This window comes from Pollachius pollachius, assembly GCF_949987615.1.
Source record: "Pollachius pollachius genome assembly, chromosome: 10".
NCBI lineage: Eukaryota > Metazoa > Chordata > Actinopteri > Gadiformes > Gadidae > Pollachius > Pollachius pollachius.
Genome location: NC_136943.1, coordinates 3,299,503 through 3,326,718, shown reverse-complemented (window position 1 = coordinate 3,326,718; position 27,216 = coordinate 3,299,503). Strand labels below are relative to the sequence as shown.

General features: G+C 51.0%; 4 protein-coding genes across 5 annotated transcripts in view; 3 read left to right on the top strand and 1 right to left on the bottom strand.

Annotated features, from left to right (window-relative positions):
* The first annotated feature begins 1,579 nt into the window (after positions 1-1,579).
* Positions 1,580-8,420, top strand: aga (aspartylglucosaminidase). 2 transcript variants are annotated; one of them, XM_079745091.1, is made up of 9 exons: positions 1,580-1,777; positions 2,384-2,537; positions 3,754-3,866; positions 4,454-4,530; positions 5,946-6,054; positions 6,508-6,583; positions 6,890-6,997; positions 7,232-7,365; positions 7,832-8,420. In XM_079745091.1, the coding sequence occupies exons 1-9, from the start codon at positions 1,675-1,677 to the stop codon at positions 7,930-7,932; spliced, it is 975 nt and encodes a 324-aa protein (XP_079601217.1). In that variant the 5' UTR covers positions 1,580-1,674; the 3' UTR covers positions 7,933-8,420. The 2 variants fall into 2 exon arrangements, with proteins under 2 accessions (XP_079601217.1, XP_079601216.1); XM_079745090.1 differs by having other exon boundaries at positions 4,418-4,530.
* A 203-nt stretch (positions 8,421-8,623) lies between these two features.
* neil3 (nei-like DNA glycosylase 3) lies at positions 8,624-15,046 on the bottom strand (the record flags this gene model as incomplete). The annotated part of the gene is made up of 9 exons (XM_079744826.1): positions 14,782-15,046; positions 14,366-14,512; positions 13,462-13,675; positions 12,848-12,922; positions 12,085-12,251; positions 10,857-11,020; positions 10,139-10,727; positions 9,167-9,293; positions 8,624-8,794 (listed from the first exon to the last, which is right to left on the bottom strand). Exons 1-9 carry the CDS (start codon positions 14,973-14,975, stop codon positions 8,624-8,626), a joined length of 1,848 nt encoding a protein of 615 aa, XP_079600952.1. The 5' UTR covers positions 14,976-15,046.
* A 1,190-nt stretch (positions 15,047-16,236) lies between these two features.
* Positions 16,237-22,031, top strand: asb5a (ankyrin repeat and SOCS box containing 5a; the record flags this gene model as incomplete). The annotated part of the gene is given in 8 exon segments (XM_079745092.1): positions 16,237-16,435; positions 17,944-18,023; positions 19,797-19,904; positions 20,127-20,277; positions 20,562-20,696; positions 21,139-21,149; positions 21,151-21,352; positions 21,904-22,031. Coding segments are annotated over 8 exon segments (1,014 nt in total).
* A 3,929-nt stretch (positions 22,032-25,960) lies between these two features.
* The window catches only part of gpm6aa (glycoprotein M6Aa), a gene marked incomplete at both ends in the record, with an annotated part of 11,807 nt that continues 10,551 nt past the window's right edge, over positions 25,961-27,216 (top strand). The window contains one exon of the mRNA XM_079745101.1: positions 25,961-25,997. Coding sequence (XP_079601227.1) covers positions 25,961-25,997 — 37 coding nt within the window. The remainder of the gene's footprint in view (positions 25,998-27,216) is intronic.

Genomic DNA, 27,216 nt, shown 5'->3' with positions numbered 1-27,216 from the left:
TCGTCCAGAAGACCGTCCCTCCCGCCGAGTGCCAAGTGAGTTATCGCAGGAGAAGTTCTGGACCCAACCAGCCGAGCTGACTGTCTGTTAACTAGTGCTGGGATGATGGGTCTAAATACAGATGATGTCTGATGGACGACAACGAGTTTCCCATATCGACCAGCAGGAGATATAAAAGGATCAAAATGCAGGATAACATTTCTTTGACTTTAGGAAAACCTTTGATATAAAAGTGATTAAAAATGTGAAATGATTGTGAGTTATCTGTAGTTGAATGTGATGTGGCTGTCTGTGTCCTAACAGTAGAACCAGGTGGTCCATTCTGTGTTCTAACAGTAGAACTACACCACAGACATGTTATGACTGAGTGACTGTAGTGTATTTCACTGCGTGCTCGTAACGTACTCCCGGTCTGTTAGCATGATTCTGTTTGCGTCAGTCTGTTAGCATGATTCTGTTTGCGTGAGTCTCTTAGCGTGAGTCTGTTAGACTGAGTCTGTTAGCCTAGTCTCTTAGGGTGAGTCTGTTAGCCTGAGTCTCTTAGCGTGAGTGTGTTAGCATGAGTCTCTTAGCGTGAGTCTGTTAGCGTGAGTCTGTTAGCCTGAGTCTGTTAGCGTGAGCCTGTTAGTGTGAGTCTCTTATCATGAGACTGCTAGTGTGAGTCTGTTAGACTGAGTCTCTTAGCGTGAGTCTGTTAGCGTGATTCTGTTAGCGTGAGTCTGTTAGCGTGAGTCTGTTAGCGTGATTCTGTTAGCGTGAGTCTGTTAGTGTGAGTCTCTTATCATGAGACTGCTAGTGTGAGTCTGTTAGACTGAGTCTGTTAGCGTGAGTGTGTTAGCGTGAGTCTGCTAGTGTGACTTTGTGTCGTACCCTCTGGAGAGAGGCAGAGGACATTATCAGACGCTATGGAAGGGTGTGGGCTGATTGATGAAGTTATCAGTGAAAAGCAATTTTTTCAGCTGCTGTTCTTTAATTTGGATCAATAACACGGGAGGAGGAAGTAATAATGCCGGTGTCATCTACTTCCTGTCATCAAAGTCCCCTTGGCCGACGCCCGGACGTTTTGTTTAAGGAAGAGGCCATGAATAAAATATCTGTGGAAATTGTATTTTCCGTATGAATAATGTAGACGAAGTGAGCGTGTTCAAGGTGAGTCGGCTTCCTGCCGGTGCCGTGGAACAACAAACACTTCCTGCCAACAGCTTCCTGTTGTGGCGTCGCCCTACCTCCGCACGTGCTGGGGCGCACCTGTACCCTCACTCCTCACCCTCACTCCTCACTCCTCACCCTCACTCCTCACCCTCACTCCTCACTCCTCACTCCTCACCCCTCATTCCTCATTCCTTAATCTCACTCCTCACCTCTCACCACTCTCAATCCTCACTCCTCTTAAGAACCGGTGACACACTGAACACACAGAAGGCCATCAACAGCATTATTTTTTTTTTTTATCAAATTAGCTCCTAATTAGCTTCCATCACTTGCCCGTCCGTACGGTGACGTAATACGCACTTCCCCTTTAAGTGCGAACGGCCCGAAGACCACGTGACCAAACAAGGAAGTCCGTCGGTTTTGAAAGTGTCGCCCAGCTGCAGACGTCGATGAGAACAACAGCAGAGAGGAAGGTTTATTAAACTTAACGAACTGAAATTATCATAACATCACCGGGCGGACATGTGGACGTCCTTGGTCTGCGTCGTGCTGGTGACGTCACCGGGCGGCGCGTCGCTCCCGCTGGTCGTGAACACCTGGCCCTTTAAGGAGGCCGCCGCCGCCGGTGGGTCATAATATGAGAATATAGTATTAGTATATTCGTATTATTATTATTAGTGTGATTACTTTTAATAATATTAATACTTATAATACAATATTACTCCTGATATTAATACTAATATTGCAATTTGTATCCATATATTAATACTAATATCACAATATTAATGATATTCATAGTCTTGGTGGAATGGGATATTTTTTATCATTTTGGTATTTGGAGAGGAACTGAACCACTCATCACTAGATGAGTGTTGAACTGAACCCCAACACCTGATGATTGTTGAACTGAACCTCATCACCAGATGAGTGTTGAACTGAACCCCATCCCGTGATGATTGTTTATAATCACTGTACATAACCATATGTTGGCGGGTCACCTGAGCGCAAGGTGAGCCCAGGTGTCTCTGTCTGTGTTTAGTGTCGACTCAACAGATCGGAGTAATTAAACTTAAAATGAAGATGCATGTCTCTGATACCGGAGTCAATAAGGTGTGTGTGTGTGTGTGTGTGTGTGTGTGTGTGTGTGTGTGTGTGTGTGTGTGTGTGTGTGTGTGTGTGTGTGTGTGTGTGTCAGGTTCTCAGTAATCTGATTGGGTGATTGTTTCTGCAGCCTGGGAAGCCCTCCAATCAGGAGGTAGCGTGCTGGATGCGGTGGAGAGGGGGTGTAGGCGCTGTGAGCTGGACCAATGCGACGGGAGCGTCGGCTTCGGTGGCAGTCCTGACGAGACGGGAGAGACCAGCCTGGACGCCCTCATCATCAACGGGTGGGAACATGTATAGGTCATTAAGATTACATTATATATACATGTCATCATGTATATATCATATAGATGCATCCATACATATGCAGTACACATTACATATACATATCATCATGTATAGATCATATAGATGCATCCATACATATACAGTATACATTATATGTACATATCATCATGTATAGATCATATAGATGCATTCATACATATACAGTATACATTATATGTACATGTCATCATGTATAGATCATATAGATGCATCCATACATATACAGTATACATTACATATACATATCATCATATATAGATGCATCCATACATATACAGTATACATTATATGTACATATCATCATGTATAGATCATATAGATGCATCCATACATATACAGTATACATTATAAGTACAGATCATATAGATACAGTAGATCCATACATATACAGTATACATTATATATAAACATATCATGTATAGATCATAGATACAGCTATATGAGGTATATCTATATTATATACATTAAATATACATGCCATTTTGTATGGAGCATATAGATAAATCTATATTATAGCAATTATTTCCTATTTATTTCATTTTGTTTACGTTACTTAAAGTGACTTATGTTTACTTACTTACTATGTTTACCTAACTTTATGTTTATGTTACTTAATGTTACTTCGTTAACGTAACTTTAAGTGACTTTATGTTAACGTTACTTTATATTTACGTTACTTTAAGTGATTATGTTTACGTTACTTTATGTTCACATTACTTTATGTTAACGTTACTTAAAGTGATTTTATGTTTGCGTTACTTTAGGGTTACGTTACTTTAGGTTTACGTTACTTTAGGTTAACGTTGCTTTAATTTTACGTTACTTTATGTTTACGTTACTTTAAGTGACTATGTTTACATTACTTTACGTTAACGTTACTTTAAGTGACTAAGTGTACGTTACTTTAAGTTTAAGTTACTTTAAGTTTACGTTACTTTAAGTTTACATTACTTTAAGTGACTATGTTTACGTTATTTTATGTTCATGTTACTTTAAGTGACGATGTTTACATTCCTTTACGTTCACGTTACTTTAAGTGACTATGTTTACGTTATTTTATGTTCATGTCACTTTAAGTGACGATGTTTACATTCCATTACGTTCACGTTACTTTACGTTTACGTTACTTTAAGTGACTATGTCGTACTTTACGTTTACATTACTTTATGATAGCGACACGATGGAGGTGGGAGCTGTGGCTGACTTGCGGCGTGTCAAGAACGCTATTGGAGTGGCCAGAGCTGTGATGGAGCGCACCCACCACACCCTCTTAGTGGGCGAGTCAGGTACTGCACCCACAACACCCTCTTAGTGGGGGAGTCAGGTACTGCATTCACCACACCCTCTTAGTGGGGGAGTCAGCTAGTGAATTTTAATGTACTATAACGATGTATATCACAATATATACGTTTCCTGTCAATTCAATGAAAAATGCCTCATGACATACCAAGCAGCCCTAGCTAGAAACATACATAGAACACTAGTGTCCTAGCTAGGCAACATACATAACACACTTGTATCCTAGCTCACACTACACCTAACCATATCTCATGGGATCCTTCTAGTTTTAGTGGAAGGTAAAAGTGTTGCTATATTTGGCTCCACCTGGTGGAAGATCTCATCATAGCAATATGCGAAGTGTTGAGTATGTGAGTAAAGATAAACGAGGATGCAGACTGAGTGCAGTGTTGGCCCAATTGGACCCCCTGTAGCCGTCACCGTTCTGTGTGTCTGTAGCCGTCACCGTTCTGTGTGTCTGTAGCCGTCACCGTTCTGTGTGTCTGTAGCCGTCACCGTTCTGTGTGTCTGTAGCAGTCACCGTTCTGTGTGTCTGTAGCGTCTGCATTCGCTGAGGACATGGGCTTCCCTGCAGAAGACCTGACCACGAACAAATCCAAGGGCCTCTACACCCGCTGGCTGCAGGCCGGCTGCCAGCCCAACTACAGACAGGTGAGCGTTGACTCTGAGTCTGAGAGAGTGATATGGCGTGGGTGGGTCCTCAACTCTGTATCAAGTCCCTCCACACTGAGTACAACGCTGTGATGTCGTAGGATACTTTTTCTCCCCCGAAATATGTTAAATCAACCCAATCATCCCCCAATTAACGTGTGGGTTTAATTAGATTCTGGGAGCTGTCCACTGTTTTTTTTAGTTCAACATCCCAGCCTGAACCACTGGCATGTTGGCCTGGTTCTCCTGGCGGGCAGGAGTCTCTTCCCGGGTTGGTTGTTGGACGGCCCACCCCTCCTCTCCTCCTACAGTCTGGACCTGCCCTCAGACACATGAAACACACACCTTCTCCCTCCGTCTGACAGACGGATCATCCAAAGGAATTCATAAAGAAGTGAAGAGCAGACGTTTACAAAAGCTGACGGTGATGCACAGCGAACACGCAGGGAGGAGGTCCTCTTAACATACTCTCTCACCGACCCAACGTGCAGCTGATGTAGTCTATCGTCCTCGTACCTCCGTCTACAAAGCGGGGTCAGCGTCTCGGTGTCAGCGCGGACCCCCCGATGGCTCTCTGCTGGCAGCCGTTAGTAAAGCAACCGGTAGTTTGAAGGGCTTTGGAGGATGTTAAATTGCGTCAGATATTGATGGTCATTTACCAAAGTTCCTCCAAACTTCGGGAAGGTTATGCCTTTAGACCCATTGAAGTCTGACGGAGACAGACGGCCTCATGAATAATGCAGGCGTCTTCAGAAGCAGGCAGGTTTAGGAGCAGGCCTCCACCCCAGCCAGGCAGGCAGCCGGCCTGTCTGGATGGATTATTCACTCCGCACCAAGCGCTCCTTTTCCATATTTCAAACCCGACTTGACGTGATGAATAAGAACTTTTCAGCATCAATCAAAAAGCAGTACTTCCAGAGAGGTCTGTGGTTGCGTGACCGTCTATTGAAGTCCCTCATTCAAGCGCCACCTCTCCGGTCTGCAGAGTAAAACACAGTGACAGCTCCAGGCTGCCGAGACACGGGGAACAGCCAATCCCTGCCGCCCAGCTGGAGGATAGGAGGGGGAAGCTTGTTTCTAAAGCCCCCCGCGGTGGGGGACAGGGAGCCTAAGCTGTTCTGCTGTCCCCCACGGGTCACGGTGAACAGGCTGCATCCCCCCCGTCTCCCGTCAGCAGGCAGAGCGCTCAGAACCAGCCCGCCAGCGCCGCCCGCAGCCCGGAGACGAGGCTCCCCTCGCGTCCCGGAGGGGGCATTAGCAGCCTGATGCAGGGGCCTCCCGCGCTCTACTGCTCTGTAACTCATCTTCAGCCGTGAGCCAGCCACCGCACACGCGAGACTAATGATGTGGAGAGACGTCTGAGAGTAATTAGGGGCAGCGATCTAACAATGGGGGGGTCTCTGTCTCTGCTGTAGAACGTGGTCCCGGACCCGGCCACCTCCTGCGGCCCCTACCGGCCCGGCCCCGGCCGGACCCCCCACCGGAGGCCACCGCCCACTGACCTGCGCGCCCACGACACCATCGGTGAGTCTCTGATTGGGCCAGGTCTGGTCGACTGGGCTCCTGATTGGACCATGGCTGGTCGACTGGGCTCCTGATTGGACCAGGTCTGGTCGACTGGGCTCCTGATTGGACCAGGGCTGGTCGACTGGGCTCCTGATTGGACCAGGGCTGGTCGACTGGGCTCCTGATTGGATCAGGTCTGGTCGACTGGATACTGATTGGACCAGGTCTGGTCGACTGGGCTCCTGATTGGACCAGGGCTGGTCGACTGGGCTCCTGATTGGACCAGGTCTGGTCGACTGGGCTCCTGATTGGACCAGGGCTGGTCGACTGGGCTCCTGATTGGACCAGGGCTGGTCGACTGGGCTCCTGATTGGACCAGGTCTGGTCAACTGGATCCTGATTGGACCATGGCTGGTCGACTGGGCTCCTGATTGGACCAGGGCTGAATGATCTTGTTTCTGATTGGTTTAGGGGTCATCGCCATCAGTGGAAAAGGTCAGGTCGCTGCAGGAACCTCGACCAACGGAGCCAATCACAAGATACCAGGGTACGTTCAGCCAATCACACGATACCAGGGTACGTTCTGCCAATCGCACAACACCAGGTCACGTTCAGCCAATCCCACGACACCAGGGTACATTCAGCCAATCACACGACACCATGGTATGTTCAGCCAATCACACGACACCAGGGTACGTTCAGCCAATCACACGACACCAGGGTTAGTCTAGGTACTAACCTATTAGTCCGGGTTCAGTCTTGGTACTCCCCCCTGTGTTGGTACTCACCGCTGTGTTGGTACTCACCCCTGTGTTGGGGTGGGTCGGGGTACTCACCCCTGTGTTGTCTCCAGGCGGGTGGGCGACTCCCCCATCGCAGGAGCGGGGGCGTACGCTGACAGCTCCGCCGGCGCTGCCGCGGCAACCGGAGACGGAGACATCATGATGCGCTTCCTGCCCAGGTAACTCCTCCTCCCTCCCCCCCCCCCCCCCAGGTTAATTATGTTCTTTCATGCTCTTTAGTTTCATTCTTGTCTTTAGTTCTATAGTAGTGATGTTCTATAAAAGGTATGTGAGGTAGTTATGTCATGTTCTATGGTAGTAATGTGATGCTCTATCTCATGTTCTATTCCCGACAAACGTACTTATTGTCAATTTGCTAAACGGCCTCAATGTAAGTGTTGTCGTGCCAACAGTTTCCTGGCGGTGGAGTTGATGCGAGGGGGGGCCGAGCCCTCGGCGGCCTGCACCGCCGCCGTCGCCCGCACCAAGAGGCATTACCCAGAGTTCTTTGGGGCTGTCATCTGTGCTAACACAACAGGCCATTATGGTGAGTGTTTGAGTTCAGAGGAAACAGATCCGTCAGCGTCTGCCAGAGACGCTGCGACACACGCCAGCGCGCCCCCCGGTACACACACACACACACACACACACTGAGGCGCCGGTTGGGATCCCGGGCAGCGACCCATGAGCCAGGAGACAGAACCCAGGCTTTATGGGTGGGTCGTAGCAGAGGGGGGGGAATCAGCCTGACGCGCCAGGAGACAGAGCCATAGGGTGGTGGGACGTAACGGAATCACAATAAGTAGGAATAGATGTATTGTAATATCACAAAATAACTTAAACTTATACTAAGAGAAGTATGGAGGCTCTAATAGTATTAATAGCAGTATGATAACAGTCTAGAGCCTTTATTAGTAGTAATAGCAGTATGGAGCCTTTGTTAGTAGTTATAGCAGTATGATAACATTACATAGCCTTTATTAGTCGCTATAGCAGCCAGTTTCTCTCTGCAGGTGCTGCCTGTAACAAGCTGCCAGGCTTCCCCAAGTTCTCCTACATGGTGGTCAGCGCTGAGACCAGAGGCCCCTCCCTCCACACCGTGGACTGCTTCTAGCACTGAGGCCCCTCCCTCATCACCGCTGACACCAGAGGCCCCTTCCTCCACACCATGGACTGCTTCTAGCGCTGAGGCCCCAGGCCCCTCCCTCCACACCGCGGACTGCTTCTAGCGCTGAGGCCCCTCCCTCATCACCGTGGAGACCAGAGGCCCCTCCCCCATCACCATGGACTGCTTCTAGCGCTGAGGCCCCTCCCTCATCACCGTGGAGACCAGAGGCCCCTCCCCCATCACCATGGACTGCTTCTAGCTGGGTGGAGGTCCATCTGGGTTGAAGTCCAGAAGGTGGTCTGCCTCTAGCTGGGTCCCCTCAACAACAGCCAATAAGACTCCTCTATTCCCTTCATTCATGTTCAAACTCTGGGCTCCAGAGGAAGAGGAGCTCAACCCTCCCCTGAAGGCTCCTCTTCCTCTGGGCTCCAGACCCACCCTGAAGGGCTGCACACAAAACATCTCAGGAAGCAAAGGTTTAATAAAAAATGAATGCGTGCAAAGATTTCAAAGTATTTGATATGAGAAGTATTCAGTGTGATGTTTATTTATTTAAGTAATTTCTAGTAAAACCTTTTAACCCTCCAATCAATGTTCTCAGACCCTTTGAGTTCTGTTAAGACCCCTCCTCCATGGACCAATCAGCAGCCAGGAAGCGGGGAGGACTCCGCCCCCCCCTTCCTCCTCAATGGACCAATCAGCTGCCAGGGTGCGGGGAGGACTCCGCCCACTGGAAGAACTCGCACTGCTTCCCCTTCTTGGCGCCGCAGCAGTAGAAGCTCCGCCCGTTGTTGGCGCCCAGCTTCAGCACCGCCCTCCGGACGCTGCGCCGCCCGTGGCTACACTCCGGGAAGCCCAGGTCCGCCCACTGGGGAGAGGACCAATCAGACGCCTGCTCGGCCTCCCACCGCTGGACATGCTTCCAAGAAGGGTGGTGCTGGGAGGTGTCGGGTGGTGCTGGGAGGGGCTTGGTGATATCGGCTGGTGTCGGGTGGTGCTGGGAGGTACTGGGAGGTGTCGGGTGGACTGGGAGGTACTGGGTGGTGTTGCGTGGTGCTGGGAGGTGTTGAGAGATACTGGGAGGTACTGGGAGGTACTGGGTGGTGTTGCGTGGTGCTGGGAGGTACTGGGTGGTGTCGGGTGGTGCTGGGAGGTACTGGGTGGTGTCGGGTGGTGCTGGGAGGTGTTGGGAGGTACTGGGTGGTGTCGGGAGGTTGGATGGTGTTTGGGTGGTGCTTACCTGGAAGAAGCTGCACTGGGCGGGGCGGGGCAGGGAGCAGCAGTAGAAGCTCCGCCCCTTGTTCTCTCCGTCCTTGTGGACCGAGCGCAGGCTGGAGGGCCGCTGGTGGTCCCCACAGCAGGGGGCCCTGGAACACACAGAGGTGGGGGCCACAGTGAGCAGGGGGCCCTGGAACACACAGAGGTGGGGGCCACAGTGAGCAGGGGGCCCTGGAACACACAGAGGTGGGGGCCACAGTGAGCAGGGGGCCCTGGAACACACAGAGGTGGGGGCCACAGTGAGCAGGGGGCCCTGGAACACACAGAGGTGGGGGCCACAGTGAGCAGGGGGCCCTGGAACACACAGAGGTGGGGGCCACAGTGAGCAGGGGGCCCTGGAACACACAGAGGTGGGGGCCACAGTGAGCAGGGGGCCCTGGAACACACAGAGGTGGGGGCCACAGTGAGCAGGATGTACACACTCCTGCTCCTCTAACAGATCTCCTGCTCCTCTAGACAGATCTCCTGCTCCTGTAACAGATCTCCTGCTTCTCTAACAGATCTCCTGCTCCTCTAACAGATCTCCTGCTCCTCTAACAGATCTCCTGCTCCTCTAACAGATCTCCTGCTCCTGTAACAGACCTCCTGCTTCTCTAACAGATCTCCTGCTCCTGTAACAGATCTCCTGCTCCTGTAACAGATCTCCTGCTTCTCTAACAGATCTCCTGCTCCTCTAACAGATCTCCTGCTCCTCTAACAGATCTCCTGCTTCTCTAACAGATCTCCTGCTCCTGTAACAGATCTCCTGCTCCTCTAACAGATCTCCTGCTCCTGTAACAGACCTCCTGCTTCTCTAACAGATCTCCTGCTCCTGTAACAGATCTCCTGATCCTGTAACAGATCTCCTGTAACAGATCTCCTGCTCCTGTAACGGCCCTCGGTTGAGACAGCAGCTCCTGTTGTTCTGGACTTTAATTCACGACCGGACACTTACCCCTCTCCGTCAACCGCTGGCGACGCACTGGTGTTGGCGGGGGGAACGCCGTAACCGGGGGCGCTGTAACCGGGGGTACGGCCGTTACCGGGGGTGCCACCGTAACCGGGGGCGCTGTAACCGGGGGTACGGCCGTTACCGGGGGTGCCACCGTAACCGGGGGCGCTGTAACCGGGGGCACGGCTGTTACCGGCGGTGCCACCGTAATTGGGGGCCCCACCGTAATTGGGGGCCCTGTAACCGGGGGTACGGCCGTTACCGGGGGTGCCGCCGTAACCAGGGGCGCTGTAACCGGGGGCGCTGTTACCGGGGGCTCGGCCGTTATCAATCCTCATCTTCTTGTTGGTCGGCTGCTCACAGCCGCCCCCTGCAGGCCGCCGGACGCCACCAGTGGCCACGCCCCCTCCGGGTCGGGGCAGGCTAGTAGCCCCGCCCCCTGAGGGGGGAGGGGGGGTGAGGTCGGAGTAGATGAGGGTGGAGGTGCCGAACGCCGACCTCCAGTTGACCTTGAGCTCCTCCGCTGGGCGGGAGAAGGAGGTGCAGGGGAACTTGATGAGGGAGGAGGAGGAGGTGCTCTGCTCCCTGGGGACTGAGGAGGAGACGGTCCAACACCAGTTAGTGGACTAATCCCAGTATGAGGGGCTCTGGACTAATCCCAGCATGTTAAGTGGCCCATGGCCTGATGTTGATGATGATGATGACATCTCCTCCTCCTCACCGTGGGGCCGCGGGGCGAGGCAGGCGTCACATGACCCCACCGAGGGGCGGTTGACCAGCGTGCAGCGGGGACACGCCCACTCCTCCTCCGCCTCGGTTGCCACCTCCTCATTGGCCCCCTCCTTGGTGACCCAACCAATCAGGCTGTTCCTCACAGGAAGTTTACTGGCAGACAGGAAATGAGATCACAACACAAGACGGCTCTCAGCACTCCAGTATAGACCAGATTAGAACAGATTAGACCAGTATAGACCAGTACAGAGCAGTGTAGACCAGAATAGACCAGTACAGAGCAGTGTAGACCAGAATAGACCAGTACAGAGCAGTGTAGACCAGAATAGACCAGAATAGACCAGTACAGAGCAGTGTTGACCCGTGTAGACCAATATATACTATAGACCAGTATGGACCAGTATATACTATAGATCCGTATACACCAGTATACACCAGTGTAGACCAATATAGACCAGTAACATGCTTCAGCCTGTAGTGGGCGTATCTCTACCCTCTGATCTCCTTCCAGACAGACAAGTGTCGGAGGAGGGAGAGGAGGAGAGGAGAAGAAGAGGGGAGAGAAGAGAGGGGAGAGGAGGTGAGAGAAGAGGAGCGAGAGGAGGGGAAAGGGGGAGAGGAGGGGAGAGGAGGGAGAATTAGGAGGAGAGGGTAGAGGAGCGGCATTCTGCTCCGTCTGCTCTGAACACACTCCCTCAGTAAACACCGGCCTGTGGCTCTGTGTGGAACACAGAGTAAAGCTGCACGCTGCGTGTCGCGGGGAGCGGAACACGAGCCCCTCACCCGCCGGCCGCTAATCCGGGGACCAGGGGGGCTTTGGGCTCCAGCCCCTCTCTGAGCTCTGCTCAAACAGCCCCGGAGGACGGGACCAGCTGCCCCACCACCACGCCGCTAAGAGCTCCAACTCGTCGTGCTAGCTGTGCTCACTGCTACACCATGAATTATGAACATCAGCACCTCTACCCTCTTTAATACGCTCTGTATCTTATCTGGGGGGCTAACCTGGTGCTAGTTAGCATGGTTAGTGAGCGTCCTGTGTTACCTAGTGCTAGCGTGGCTAATTGCCCCAGGTTAGCGGGGCTAGTTAGCCCCTGGTGTCCTATTGCTGAGGCGGCTAGTTAGGGTAGCTAGTTAGCCCCTGGTTAGCGTGGCTAGTTAGCCCCTGGTTACCCGGTGCTGAGGCGGCTGGTTAGCGGGGCTAGTTAGCCCCTGGTTACCTGGTGCTGACTTGGCTGGGGTCGGCGCTCTGGCAGTGGGAGCAGAAGTAGGTCATGCGGCCGCCGTCTCCTAGGCGACAGACGGTGATGGAGGTGGAGCACTGGGCGCAGGCCGGCCGGCCGTACACCTTGTAGTGTCTGGAGAGGGCGGAGCCAGACCGCCGGCACTGGGGGGAGGGGCACTACTGGGTTAATTATGGAGGCGGTCCTCTGGGTGGAATGATACAGAGATATACGGTATAGACAGAAGGACAGCATATAGAGACGGACAGTAATGAGAGAGAGACAGTATAGAGAGATAGACTGTATAGACTCTTGACAGACAGACAGTATAGAGAGATAGACAGACACAGTATAGAGAGATAGACAGTATAGACTCTTGACAGACAGAAAGTATAGAGAGATAAACAGTATAGAGAGGCAGACGATAGAGAGATATACGGTGTTGTTTCTCTTTCTTCGGACTAATGTACTCATTGTAAGTCGCTTTGGATAAAAGCTTCTGCTAAACGCCCTGAATGTAAATGTATATACTGTATATATGTGGAAGGAGGAGACGTTCCCAGTAGAAGCGGTCTTGGTAGCCATGTCGAACCCTCTTCATGTTCCTGGAGCAATGCCTGCTGGGTAATATCCCAGCTAGACACTTCCTGCACTCTGCAGCGATCAGACGGCAAGACAACTCCTAGCTCTCCTCTACAGGCTGAAGATACCATAGCAGCATGCAGTGGGCCGCTCCCATTGTGGAAACGGAGATCCTCACCTTGTAGAAGAGCAGAGTGAAATCCCGGGTCATCTTCACCAGGTGACGCAGCTGCTGCTCAGACAGCTGCTTAGCCTGTGGGGGGAGGACCGGGGGAGTCGAGAGGGGGAGAGAGAGAGCTCATGTTTTGATTAATAAATTGGCAGATTGTTGTTTCCACTCTGTGTATATAGTTGATGTTCTGATCTAGCGTCAGCAGGGGCGTAGCCACATGGGGGAGTAGGGCCCCCCACCTCCCCGAGTATAAAAAAAAATAATATCTTGGACGGAAACGGTCTAAAATGAAATATATGCACTATTAGTTTGATCTAACTTTGTCTTATTAAAAGTGTTATTTTTTTTACGTTATGAGTAAATATTGCACTTATAATACCCCCCCCCCACCACCATGACATCAGGGCTCGTTAGCGTCAGAGCTAGCTAGCATCGTGGCTAGCTAGCATCGTGGCTAGTTAGCGCCAAGGCATTGTACCGTGACATCAGGACTAGTTAGCGTCAGGGCTAGTTAGTGTCAGGGCTAATTGGCGTCAGGGCTAGTTAGCGGCAGGGCTAGTTAGCGGCAGGGCTGGTTAGCATTATGGCTAGTTACCGCGGGGCTAGCTAGCGTCCGTTACCGTGACAGCGGGATGGAGCCCCGAGTCGAACAGCGCCTCGTTCTTGATGATGTTCCCGACCCCGGGGAGGAGGTGCTGGTCCAGCAGGAGGTCACAGAGCATCCGCCCGCCCTGACTCCTCAGCACCTCCTCTGCCCGCGAGGAGCTGAAGGAGGAGGAGCAGACGTCCAGGGAGCGCATGGAGGAGACCCTGCTCTCACACTGCTCTGTCAGCCTGGAAAATATAAACACTGCTACGTCAGCCTGTAACACACTGTTACGTCAGCCTGTAACACACTGCTACGTCAGCCTGTAACTCAGACACACTGCTCCGTCAGCCTGTAAGACAGACTCACTGCTACGTCAGCCTGTAACACACTGCTCCATCAGCCTGTAAGACAGACTCACTGCTACGTCAGCCTGTAACACACTGCTCCGTCATCCTGTAACACACTGCTCCGTCAGCCTGGAAAATATAAACACTGCTACGTCAGCCTGTAACACACTGCTCCGTCAGCCTGTAACACACTGCTACGTCAGCCTGTAACTCAGACACACTGCTCCGTCAGCCTGTCACACACTGCTCCGTCAGCCTGTAACACACAGACTCACTGCTACGTCAGCCTGTAAGACAGACACACTGCTACGTCAGCCTGTAACACAGACACACTGCTACGTCAGCCTGTAACACAGACACACTGCTACACCAGCCTGTAACAGACTGCTATGTCAGCCTATAACAGACACACTGCTACGTCAGCCTATAACACAGACACACTGCTACGTCAGCCTATAACACAGACACACTGCTACGTCAGCCTATAACACACTGCTACGTCAGCCTGTAACACACTGCTACGTCAGCCTGCAACACACTGCTCCGTCAGCCTGTCATAGAAACAGACTACGTCACTTCCTGTCCTACCTGAGCTCCGACGTGCTTTCGTAAAAACGGATGATGTCATCGGTCAGGAGGAGCTCCAGCACAGGCGTCTTGCTCTCCACGGCCACGGGTTTGATTCCCGGCGCCCCGGACGTGATCCGCATCGACCCGTTCATGCCGAAGTGAACCCTGGGAGAGAGAGACAGACAGACAGACGATCCACACGCTATTATGTGTTTAGGATGTTTATGATTTAATGTGCAGAACTCGGCCGTTCTTATTACATATTGCGTATGCCATCTTACTCATTATATTAAATATTACTCATCACACATTACTTATAGTTATAACTGCGACCCCCACCTCCGCTCATAAATCAGATATTAGATCCACCCAGGTGAGCCAGCGGGGGTCACTACGGAGTTTGATTCCCTCTCATCACGGCGTCCCCCTCCTACCTCAGTGCTCTTGGGCCGAAGTAGAGGAAGAGCTCCTTCCCCAGGGTGTCCACCCCGCTGAACCGGGCCCCTAGCAGCGCGTCCAGCACCCCCGCGACGCCCTGCGCCCCCCTCACGGCCCGGACCTCCTGGCCTTTCTTCACCTTGGCCCGGATCCTCTCCCCGTTCAGCGCGACGCCCGGACCCTCGACCATCACCCCGCAGACCAGAACCAGAACCAGTATTCACTGCGGACTGCACCCCACCATCCCAGTACCAGAACCAGTACTCGCTACGGACTGGATCCCACCAGACCAGTACTCTCTACGGACAAGTACTCACTACGGACTGGACCCGACCAGAACCAGTACTCACTATGGACTGGACTCCACCAGACCAGTACTCTCTACGGACTGGTTGCAGCCAGACCAGTACTTTCTACAGGTTCCATTAGTTTTCTGGTTCTATTGGTTTTCTGGTTCCAGAGGTCTGCTGGACGTTTGGTTACAAAACATCCGCGCCACATGATTCAAGTGTGCGCAGCCGCAGTAGGGTTAGTTTCGGAACAGCCAATCAGATCACATGTTAATAATGATGACTGAATACTGATAGATTATTATCTAATATAACAAAGTATAATAGAACAATATCATATGCTAATCATCAAAATATATGTTAATAATGATGACTGAATACTGATAGATTATTATCTAATATAACAAAGTATAATAGAACAATATCATATGCTAATCATCAAAATATATGTCATAATGACATATTAATTTCAAAAGTCAATATATGTAATTTATCTCTTTTATTTAACCTGTTTAGTTTGTTTCTTGTGGACTCCAGACGTTGTGCGACAGCGAACTCTGCTGGACGGTATGAGCCAATACAACAACACTGCTTTTACTGTTGATTACCTCAGTTACACAACAAGTAGTCTGCTATTCCAGAGCATTTAGTTTATTAAATAAATACATGTATCCATATATAAATATATGTATATAGCATAATGTTTTTTAGATGTATACTGTATTTGTATATGTATACTGTATGTAGAATTTTTATTATATGTCTCTCTCTCTCTCTCTCTCTCTCTCTCTCTCTCTCTCTCTCTCTCTCTCTCTCTGTTCTATTTCGATCCCACTGCTCCTGGAACCTGATCCAGTCTCACCCTAGTAGGGACTGGGACAAAAACAATAACTGAGCTGGTCCCCAGAACCTGATCCTGAGCTGGTCTCCCGACTGGACCAGGACCTGAACTGGTCTCCAGAACCTGGACCAGGACCTGAGCTGGTCTCCCGACACGACCAGGACCTGAGCTGGTCTCCAGAACCTGGACCAGGACCTGAGCTGATCTCCCGACTGGACCAGGACCTGAGCTGGTCTCCTGACTGGACCAGGACCTGAGCTGGTCTCCCGACTGGACCAGGACCTGAGCTGGTCTCCAGTAGCAGGTCCTCCGGTCCAGCGATGGTGGACCCCCGCCTCGAGGGGCGTGAGCGGTTCGTGGCCAGGGTCTCCAACGTCTACCTCAGCATCCTGGCTCTGTTCTGCTTCAAGCTCTTCATCAAGATCTCCCTGAACCTGCTCACCTACTTCTACATCATCAGGGGCAACCGCGAGGAGGCCGCCCGGATCTCAGCCCAGTACTACGAGAAGAACTGTTACAGTGAGTAATAGTACAACAATACGCACAGAGTACTACTACAACAAATAGCCAGGATCTCAGCCCAGTATTATGACAAGAACTGTTACAGTGAGTACTAGTACTACAATAAAAACACAGAGTACTACTACAAGAAATAGCCAGGATCTCAGCCCAGTACTACGAGAAGAACTGTTACATTGAGTACTAGTACTACAATACATGCAGAGTACTGCTACAACAAATAGCCAGGATCTCAGCCCAGTACTATGAGAGGAACTGTAACAGTGAGTACTAGTACTACAAAACACACAGAGTACTACTACAACACATAGAAGGCCTCCAGGATATCAGCCCATTTACTACGAGAAGAACTGACCCGCACCCTCCAGTGAGTACTCACATAGTACTTCAATACAAACAGAGTACTACTAAAACACATAGGAGGCATCCAGTTTATCAGCCCAGTACTACGAGAAGAACTGTTCCAGTGAGTTAGTACTACTACACATAGAGTACTACAGTACTGCTACAATACGCACATAAAGCTCCCACATATTACTATTAAAATACAAATAGAGTACTTCAGTATTGCTACATTACACCCAGTGAGTACTCCCTGGGACTTGTGTCCTCCGGTCTACAATGAGTCCTGGTGTTATTGAGGTATTATTAGACACCGGCTCCATGTGAACCAGTGACCTTCAGACCAGCAGACCCTGGGGGGTATTTATAGTCCTGGTACCCCAGTGAGACCAGCAGACTGAGACCCTGGGGGGTATTTACAGTCCTGGTACCCCAGTGAGACCAGCAGACTGAGACCCTGGAGGGTATTTACAGTCCTGGTACCCCAGTGAGACCAGCAGACTGAGACCCTGGGGGGTATTTACAGTCCTGGTACCCCAGTCAGACCAGCAGACTGAGACCCTGGGGGGTATTTACAGTCCTGGTACCCCAGTCAGACCAGCAGACTGAGACCCTGGGGGGTATTTATAGTGCTGGTACCCCAGTGAGACCAGCAGACTGAGACCCTGGGGGGTATTTACAGTCCTGGTACCCCAGTGAGACCAGCAGACTGAGACCCTGGGGGGTATTTACAGTCCTGGTACCCCAGTGAGACCAGCAGACTGAGACCCTGGGGGGTATTTACAGTCCTGGTACCCCAGTGAGACCAGCAGACTGAGACCCTGGGGGGTATTTACAGTCCTGGTACCCCCACCGTACTTCACCCCTCTACCCTGGAGTCCCCGATGGTGGGACCCCCAGTAAAGACCCTGGGTTCAGTCTAGTTCACCACCCTAGTCCCAGGTCCAGTCCAAAGACCTCACAGACCAGATGGTTACCAAGGGAACCCATCTCATTCAGAGGCGGGGACTCAAGGTACATATCATTCATTATACATGGCTAATGCTTCTTAATCCAGGAATCAATGAAGTATAACTTCATGATGAGGACAAGAATGATGGTGATGATGATGATGAGGGTGACGTAGATGATGGTGCCAGTATTATTGAAGCTTTCTTTCTATTCAGATACGTGGGACGATCGGTCTCCTCTGCACGACGCAGCCTCTCAGGGTCGCCTCGGGGTTCTAAAGACCCTCCTGTTACAGGTCAGTACCTCCTGGTCCTAGAGGCCCTCCTGTTACAGGTCAGTGCCTCCTGGTCCTAGAGGCCCTCCTGTTACAGGTCAGTGCCTCCTGGTCCTAGAGGCCCTCCTGTTACAGGTCAGTGCCTCCTGGTCCTAGAGACCCACCTGTTACAGGTCAGTACCTCCTGGTCCTAGAGGCCCTCCTGTTACAGGTCAGTACCTCCTGGTCCTAGAGACCCTCCTGTCCCAGGTCAGTACCTCCTGGTCCTAGAGGCCCTCCTGTTACAGGTCAGTACCTCCTGGTCCTAGAGGCCCTCCTGTTACAGGTCAGTACCTCTTGGTCCTAGAGGCCCTCCTGTTACAGGCCAGTGCCTCCTGGTCCTAGAGACCCTCCTGTTACAGGTCAGTACCTCCTGGTCCTAGAGACCCTCCTGGTACAGGTCAGTACCTCCTGGTCCTAGACGCCCTCCTGTTACAGGTCAGTGCCTCCTGGTCCTAGAGACCCTCCTGTCCCAGGTCAGTACCTCCTGGTCCTAGAGACCCTCCTGTCCCAGGTCAGTACCTCCTGGTCCTAGAGACCCTCCTGTTACAGGTCAGTACCTCCTGGTCCTAGAGGCCCTCCTGTTACAGGTCAGTACCCCCTGGTCCTAGAGACCCTCCTGTTACAGGTCAGTACCCCCTGGTCCTAGAGGCCCTCCTGTTACAGGTCAGTGCCTCCTGGTCCTAGAGACCCTCCTGTCCCAGGTCAGTACCTCCTGGTCCTAGAGACCCTCCTGTTACAGGTCAGTACCTCCTGGTCCTAGAGACCCTCCTGGTACAGGTCAGTACCTCCTGGTCCTAGAGGCCCTCCTGTTACAGGTCAGTGCCTCCTGGTCCTAGAGACCCTCCTGTCCCAGGTCAGTACCTCCTGGTCCTAGAGGCCCTCCTGTTACAGGTCAGTACCTCCTGGTCCTAGAGACTCTCCTGCTAAAGGTCAGTACCTCCTGGTCCTAGAGACCCTCCTGTCCCAGGTCAGTACCTCCTGGTCCTAGAGACCCTCCTGTCCCAGGTCACTACCTCCTGGTCCTAGAGACCCTCCTGTCCCAGGTCAGTACCTCCTGGTCCTAGAGACCCTCCTGTTACAGGTCAGTACCTCCTGGTCCTAGAGGCCCTCCTGTTACAGGTCAGTGCCTCCTGGTCCTAGAGGCCCTCCTGTCCCAGGTCAGTACCTCCTGGTCCTAGAGGCCCTCCTGTCCCAGGTCAGTACCTCCTGGTCCTAGAGACCCTCCTGTCCCAGGTCAGTACCTCCTGGTCCTAGAGACCCTCCTGTCCCAGGTCAGTACCTCCTGGTCCTAGAGACCCTCCTGGTACAGGTCAGTACCTCCTGGTCCTAGAGGCCCTCCTGTTACAGGTCAGTGCCTCCTGGTCCTAGAGACCCTCCTGTCCCAGGTCAGTACCTCCTGGTCCTAGAGGCCCTCCTGTTACAGGTCAGTACCTCCTGGTCCTAGAGACTCTCCTGTTAAAGGTCAGTACCTCCTGGTCCTAGAGACCCTCCTGTCCCAGGTCAGTACCTCCTGGTCCTAGAGGCCCTCCTGTTACAGGTCAGTACCTCCTGGTCCTAGAGACCCTCCTGTTACAGGTCAGTGCCTCCTGGTCCTAGAGGCCCTCCTGTCCCAGGTCAGTACCTCCTGGTCCTAGAGACCCTCCTGTCCCAGGTCAGTACCTCCTGGTCCTAGAGACCCTCCTGTTACAGGTCAGTGCCGCCCTAGTCTGGTTCTGTATTTCCCACAATGCACCCTGTGTTGTTGTCCTCCAGGGTCACGAGGTCGACGCCCTCACCATCCACCAGACGACCCCGCTCCATGAGGCCTGCCTGGCGGGTCACGGAGCATGCGCTAGAGCGCTACTCGACGCTGGCGCTAACGTAAGGCACAACACTGCTATAGGTTACCTAGCATATAAGGCTATAGCTTGCGTACCATAAAAAACGAATTATGTAGCATACAAACCTGCGTTTCATGTGGCATTAAAGCTCAAGGTCACGTAGCATGTAGCGCATGCAGCCATCTTGTAGCATGCCAGGATATAGGTCATGTAGCGCATGCAGCCGTCATGTAGCATATCAAACTGCTGGTGCCTCCCCCAGGTGAACAGCCGGACTTTGGAGGGGAGCACCCCCCTGTTCTATGCCTGTGCGGTGGGCAGTGTGCCGTGTGCAGAGGTCCTGCTGCAGCTGGGGGCCCGGCCCGGCGGACCACTGCACCTTCCCTCCCCACTCCACGAGGCCTCCAGCAGAGGTACCGGGGGGGCGAGGGGGGTGGGGCGGTCTGGTGGCAGGCTGGTGGACTCCCAGACGAAGGGTTCTTGATTCAAACACCATGTTCAGGCTTAATGAAGTGCTTCTGAACAACCTCCTGTTAGGGTCTGCTTCGTGATGCCTAAGGGTAAATAGTACCACCAGGTCAGAGGTCATCTCTAAAAGTGATGGGTTCCAGGTCAGAGTGGAGGTTTAGATTTTCTGATGGGTTCCAGGTGACGTTAGATGTTCTAGACGGTTCTAGAAGGTTCCTGTGTGTTCCAGGTCACGCCGGCTGTGTGGAGGTCCTGCTGACCTGGGGGGCTGACGTGGACCAGGTCCTCCCCGACCAGGGAACCGCCCTCTACTTGGCCTGCCTCAGCCAGGAGCTGCTCTGTGTCCAACAGCTCCTCAGAGACGGTGAGTCCGGCTGAGAGCTGAGAACACACGTCAAGAACCACACAAAACACGCAACAGCAGAACTCTGTGGTCGTCCGTCTCAACAGGACCACGGAAGGATCCGTGACGCTAGGAAGGTATTTGCCCTTACGTACCTAGCATGAACCTACCAAAGGGTTAGCCTACCTAGCGTGAACCTACCGAGAGTAAGCCTACCTAGCGTTAGCCTACCTAGAGTAAGCATACCTGGAGTTAGCCTACCTAGCTTGAACCTACCGGGAATTAGCCTACCAAGAGTTAGCCTACCTAGCGTGAACCTACCGACAGTTAGCCTACCTAGAGTTAGCCTGCATAGAGTTAGCCTACCTAGCATGAACCTAGCTGTAGCGTACGGGCGTCCCACCTAGCATGGCTCGCCTTGAGGCTTCCCCTGTCAGGTTGTCTCTTCTGAGAGACCGAGCAGACCGGGACCTGTTTCCCCCCAGGTGCTGACGTCCAGAGGGGGAGGGGCCTGGACTCCCCTCTCCACGCTGCGGCCAAGGCAGGCCACGCCCCCATCACCAGGCTGCTGCTGGAGTTTGACGCCGACGTCCAGGCCTTCAACGCAGAGCACCAGAGAGCGGTGGAGCTGGCGCCCCCTGGAGGCTCCACCGAGACCCTCCTGCTGGCCCACGAGGGTACGGAAGGTTAGGGTATTAACCCACTAGTAAACCCTACTAGGCTAGGGTACTAACCCCAATAGTTAACCTTACTAAAATAGGGTACTAACCGCAATAGTTCACTCAACTAGGTTAGGGTACTAGTCCCACTAGTTAACTTCACTAAGTTAGGGTACTAACCGCACGAGTTCACCCAACTAGGTTAGGGTACTAACCGTACTGATGACCCCACTAGGTTAGGGTACTAATCCCACTAGTTAACTTCACTAAATTAGGGTACTAATCCCACTAGTTAACTTCACTAAGTTAGGGTACTAACCGCACGAGTTCACCCAACTAGGTTAGGGTACTAACCGTACTGGTTAACCCCACTAGGTTAGGGTACTAACCCCACTGGTTAACCCCACTAGGTAAGGGTACTAACCCCACTAGTTAACACTACTGCGTGAGGGTACGAACCCCATATATACATTATATACATATGTGTATATGTTGCTATAGAAGGTGTGATCAGATATCATTATATGTGATCAGTGTCTATATGATGATAAGGTGTCTCTGCCCAACAGCGACCCCTACCTCCCTGAGCCGGAAGTGTCGTCAGGTCGTCCGCTGCAGCGTCGGCCACTCCAGGCTCCACCTCCTGCCGCTCCTCCCCCTCCCCGCCCCGCTCACGCGCTACCTGCTCCACCGATGACGTCGAGTCCAGTTCAACATGGTCTTCTGTATATGATATATTATAGGATTACAAACGTGTATATAACTTATGTTTAGCCCTGAACAAAAATGTTCTTAATTAATAAATATGATATGAACTAACAGAGTTGGGTATTTAATCACTAATAGCATTAGGGTAGATAGTGTAATCCAAAGAGGATTAACGGTTCATTGAGAGAATGCTGGTCACGTTGTATTTTCTATTGGGAGGATGATAATTATTTAACCCGTATTTTCTTTGAATTTATGAATCTTAGTGATTAAACGGATGTGTGTTATCTTGAACTGACACTTAATATGAGTGAATGGATGATTGCTGTAGAGAGTAGAGGCCCTGCCTTGCTATTGACCACAGGGAATCGCTGTCGAGTAGGCGCTGCCTTTCTATTGAGGTAATACCCGGGCTGACCACAGAGTGTCACTGTAGTCGGTGTTTTCCTTGTAGAGTCTGGAACCCAACGCAGGGTTTTTTTTTAATTTGATTTGCTTTATCTAATGTATCAGAAAATGTCTTACACACATTAAAAGACATCAAAAACACAATTGAGGATAGAAAACGCAATAAAGTCCAGGACTTATTTCCATTGGTCCTCACAAAAAACAAGACAAGTCAAGCCACGACAAGACACTCACAGAGTGTATGACAATCACATTTTCTTAAATAAAAATAAAAGACAGTAGCTGGCCCCCTGCTCTATTCAGCTACCGTCTCTAGTAACCAGGCCTTGATTCTCTTTTCAAAAGAGTTCAGACTGGATATTACTTTAATTTCCCTATCAAACTTGTTCCACTGAACTGCCCCTATATAGGCAAAATTATTTAAAATTAAGGAGTTGGCTAAAATGATCATTGTTGACCTATCTAAAACTTTGGAATTTCCTGTCCTTTGTGAGCCCGGTGAGTTTACTCAGAACTTTATTGGCCATATTACTGCCATCCACGTTGTTTTCAAGGATGCATCCCAGGTATTTTACTGATGTTTTTGCACTGGCCACAATTTTAATCAAAGTGGCTCTAAATTCAGAGCATGTATTTTGAGCCGAATAAGGTCTAGAACCTGACGCAGGGCCTGGAACACAACGCAGGGCCTGGAACAACGCAGGGCCTGGAACACAACGCAGGGTCTGGAACAACGCAGGGTCTGAAGCACAACGCAGGGTCTGGAACAAAGCAGGGTCTGGAACACAACGCAGGGCCTGGAACACAATGCAGGGTCTGGAACACAACGCAGGGCCTGGAACACAACGCAGGGCCTGGAACACAACGCAGGGTCTGGAACACAACGCAGGGTCTGGAACAACGCAGGGTCTGGAACACAACGCAGGGCCTGGAACACAACACAGGGCCTGGAACACAACGCAGGGCCTGGAACAACGCAGGGTCTGGAACACAACGCAGGGTCTGGAACACAACGCAGGGTCTGGAACAACGCAGGGTCTGGAACACATTGCAGGGTCTGGAACACAACGCAGGGTCTGGAACAACGCAGGGTCTAGAACACAACGCAGGGCCTTGAACACAACGCAGGGCCTGGAACACAACGCAGGGCCTGGAACACAACGCAGGGTCTAGAACACAACGCAGGGTCTGGAACACAACACAGGGTCTGGAACACAACGCAGGGCCTGGAACACAACGCAGGGCCTGGAACAGGAACACAACACAGGGTCTGGAACACAACGCAGGGCCTGGAACACAACGCAGGGCCTGGAACACAACACAGGGCCTGGAACAACACAGGGTCTAGAACAACGCAGGGTCCTAAATTATCTTAGGGTAATGTTGGGTTAGTTATTTACTGTGAATGATGTTAAGGTTATTTTCGACTATTATTAGTAATGTTAAGGTAATTGGAGTAATGCAGGTTGTTTGTTTAATATAATGTTATGTTAAGGTATAAATGTTAGTAATGTTAGGTGATGTGTTAATGACATTTATGTAAAGGCAATGATTAATTAATCTAAGTGATAGAATACTGTTGGGTTATTTGCTAACATCAACGTTAGGTGTGATGTTATTCCAGCATTGTGGAGTGAGGTGTGATGTAGTGTTCTGTGTGGTGACTCATTCGTCTCCATGACGACCGACTCTTTCTGAGGAGTGGTTGCTACGGGAGACGCATGCTGTGATGGTGAACGTCCAGGGCCTCTCTGCCTAGGACCCGAGACGGGTGACCCGGGTGGGTTCGGGGCGTTGGGTGGACCGTCTGTCGCTCTGTCTGACTTGGGGTGTCGGTAACCATGGCAACGAGCCAGCGCATCACGGAGAGAGGTGTGTGTACAAACAGTGACTACTGACTGTGTTCGCCACCGCGGTCATCCGGTGCAGCCGGCTTATTATGAAGAGCGCTAACGACCACTAATACGATAACCATGGTTATCGTATTAGTGGTCGTTAGGGTAGTAGTAGTTAGTTAGTAGTAGTAGTAGTAGTTCCTCATTGCAATGATGAACTACTACTACCACTATTGCAATGAGGAACTACTCTACTAACTTTATCACACTGGTAGGCCGGCTAGTTATTAATTATAGACTTAATTACACTGGTAAGCCAGCTAGTTATTAATACAATTCTTTATTACACTGGTAGGCCGACTAGTTAGTAGGGTTGATAGTTATTCAGTCCCTCCAGAAAAATGCGGCGTTTTTTTGTGATTGTTGCGGCCAAAAATCCTTGATTATGCGGCACGTTTTCTTAAAAAATGCGATGAAATATGCGGCATATTTATGCGATGAAATTGCAGGAACTTGCAAAAATTTCGGGAACTTGCGAAAAATGTAGCTTTTCGATGACGTTCACGTCGCGTAATTACGTCACTTCATAACGTTCCCATGGCAACAGGGGGAAATGGCTGCTCTTGTGTGAAGTAAACGCAACATTTTTCAACTTTCTGCTAAGATATATGTGACTTTTTTGCGACGAAAATGCGGGGATTATGAAGTTTTGCAAGCCCCACATATTTTGCGCGGAAATCTGCAATTTATGCGGTGAAAGTGCGGCATATTTGAAAAAATGCGGCCCCCGCATGAATATGCGAACTTCGGCTGATTATGCGTTGAATTATGCGATCACATAATCGCGTTTTTCTGGAGGGACTGGTTATTAAAGCTATACTTTGTTACATGATTAGTGCTACATGCAATTAAGACTTTACATTATCACAGTAGTAGGCCTGGCCTTAACTATACTGTTAGTTTAAGATGGTTCTAACTCGGCTTCTACCTCCTGAATGGAGATATGCAGCATCCTACTGGACAGTAGGTGAGGGTTTTACTTCACTCCCTTAACCTTGTATCTTTCTCTTACTTTCCTACATCACCCAGAGACCACCTGACCTGGGCTAGGCTCAGTGTTGCATTCTGGGTGTTGGAGGCTCATCTGTCTGTCTGGCTGTCTGTCTGTCTTTCTGTCTGTTTGTTGGTCGGGGGAGGGGATTCCACCCTACTTCGTTTCATTCTTTTTTTTCTATCAATAGATTTATTCATTATTCATTCATTATCACACATACTAACAAACACACACCCACACACACACACACACACACACACACACACGGACACATACACAGACTCCACCCTATTGAGCACCCTCAGACCCCCCCCCTCTCTCTCTCTCTCTCTCTCTCTCTCTCTCTCTCTCTCTCTCTCTCTCTCTGTGTGAATGAAGGCGCGGTACCCGCTCGCCTGCTGACAGACATCCTATCCGACAGCCAGAGAGAGAGAAGGAGAGAGCAGGAGCAGAGAGAGAGAGAGAGAGAGAGACAGAGAGAGAAAGTGAGCGAAGGCGAGAGAAGGAGAGAAGGAGGACTGAAAGGAGGACCTAGAGGAGGACCGCTTTGTGGACTATTGTTCATCCAGAGAGCAGACTTAGCGTTGAACCGACAACCTCCGGGGCTTAGACCGAGACAGGATGGAGGAAGACCAGGACGAGGGGCAGACCCAGAAAGGTAAGAGAGACCGGGACGGGTCTGGGGGTCTGGGGTCTGGAGGGTCTAGGGTGTGCAGTCGCCACGGTTAGCTCTGCACCCCGAATAAGAGCAACAGCTGCAGATGCTAATTCCTTTGTCTACGCCTTTCAGAGGGTCTAGAACCCACAAGATGAGGGTCGAGAACCTCATCTTGTGGGTTCTAGACCCCCATGATAGATGCATCTCTCTCTCTCTCTCGCTCTCGCTCTCTGTCTCTCTCTCTCTCTCTCTCTCTCTCTCTCTCTCTCTCTGTCTGTCTCTCATTCTCCCTGTGTTAACAGTTATCGATAAATCCAACCTGTAGAGTCCTTGCTTTAGTCTGGACCAATCTATCTGTTGATGAGAGAGAGAGAGAGAGAGAGAGAGAGAGAGAGAGAGGAGAGAGAGAGAGAGAGAGAGAGAGAGAGAGAGAGAGAGAGAGAGAGAGAGAGTGACAGAGACAGAGAGACAGAGACAGTGACAGAGAGACAGACAGAGACAGAGAGACAGAGAGACAGACAGAGGGAGATGAAAGTTGAAGGCAGAGCAGATCTTCATCACACCCCCACACCTCTTGATGTGTGTAAGAGGACACTCTGTGATGAGGCTGGGGTATCAGATCAGCCACTGTCCTGCTTGACAGGACAGAACTACATGGTCCATACTGGACTAGATGGTCATACTGAACTAGAGGTTCATACTGGACTAGAGGTTCATACTGGACTAGATGATCATACTGGACTAGAGGTTCATACTGGACTAGATGATCATACTGGACTAGATGATCATACTGGACTAGATGTTCATACTGGACTAGAGGTTCATACTGGACTAGATGATCATACTGGACTAGATGATCATACTGGACTAGAGGTTCCATGAACTCGGACAGAAATAACCTACAGCTTTGCAGCAGAGCCGCAAAGATTCTGCACAGAAGAACTTATAGAGGATGTCCTCACCAGGATGACCTACTGAGGACCTATAGACGATGTCCTCTAGTTCCTCTAGGGAGGACCTATAGACGATGTCCTCTAGCTCCTCTACTGAGGACCTATAGACGATGTCCTCTAGCTCCTCTAGTGAGGACCTATAGACGATGTCCTCCCTCGCTCCTCTAGGGAGGACCTATAGACGATGTCCTCTAGCTCCTCTACTGAGGACCTAAAGACGATGTCCTCTAGCTCCTCTACTGAGGACCTAAAGACGATGTCCTCTA

What these genes read in the sequence shown, in the direction of transcription:
- aga (XM_079745090.1), top strand. Translation starts at nt 1,675, where the DNA reads ATGTGGACGTCCTTGGTCTGCGTCGTGCTGGTGACGTCACCGGGCGGC. An exon ending in GCCAGCCCAACTACAGACAG is followed by an intron (nt 4,531 to 5,945) that starts GTGAGCGTTGAC and finishes TCTCTGCTGTAG; the next exon opens with AACGTGGTCCCGGACCCGGC. An exon ending in ATGATGCGCTTCCTGCCCAG is followed by an intron (nt 6,998 to 7,231) that starts GTAACTCCTCCT and finishes TCGTGCCAACAG; the next exon opens with TTTCCTGGCGGTGGAGTTGA.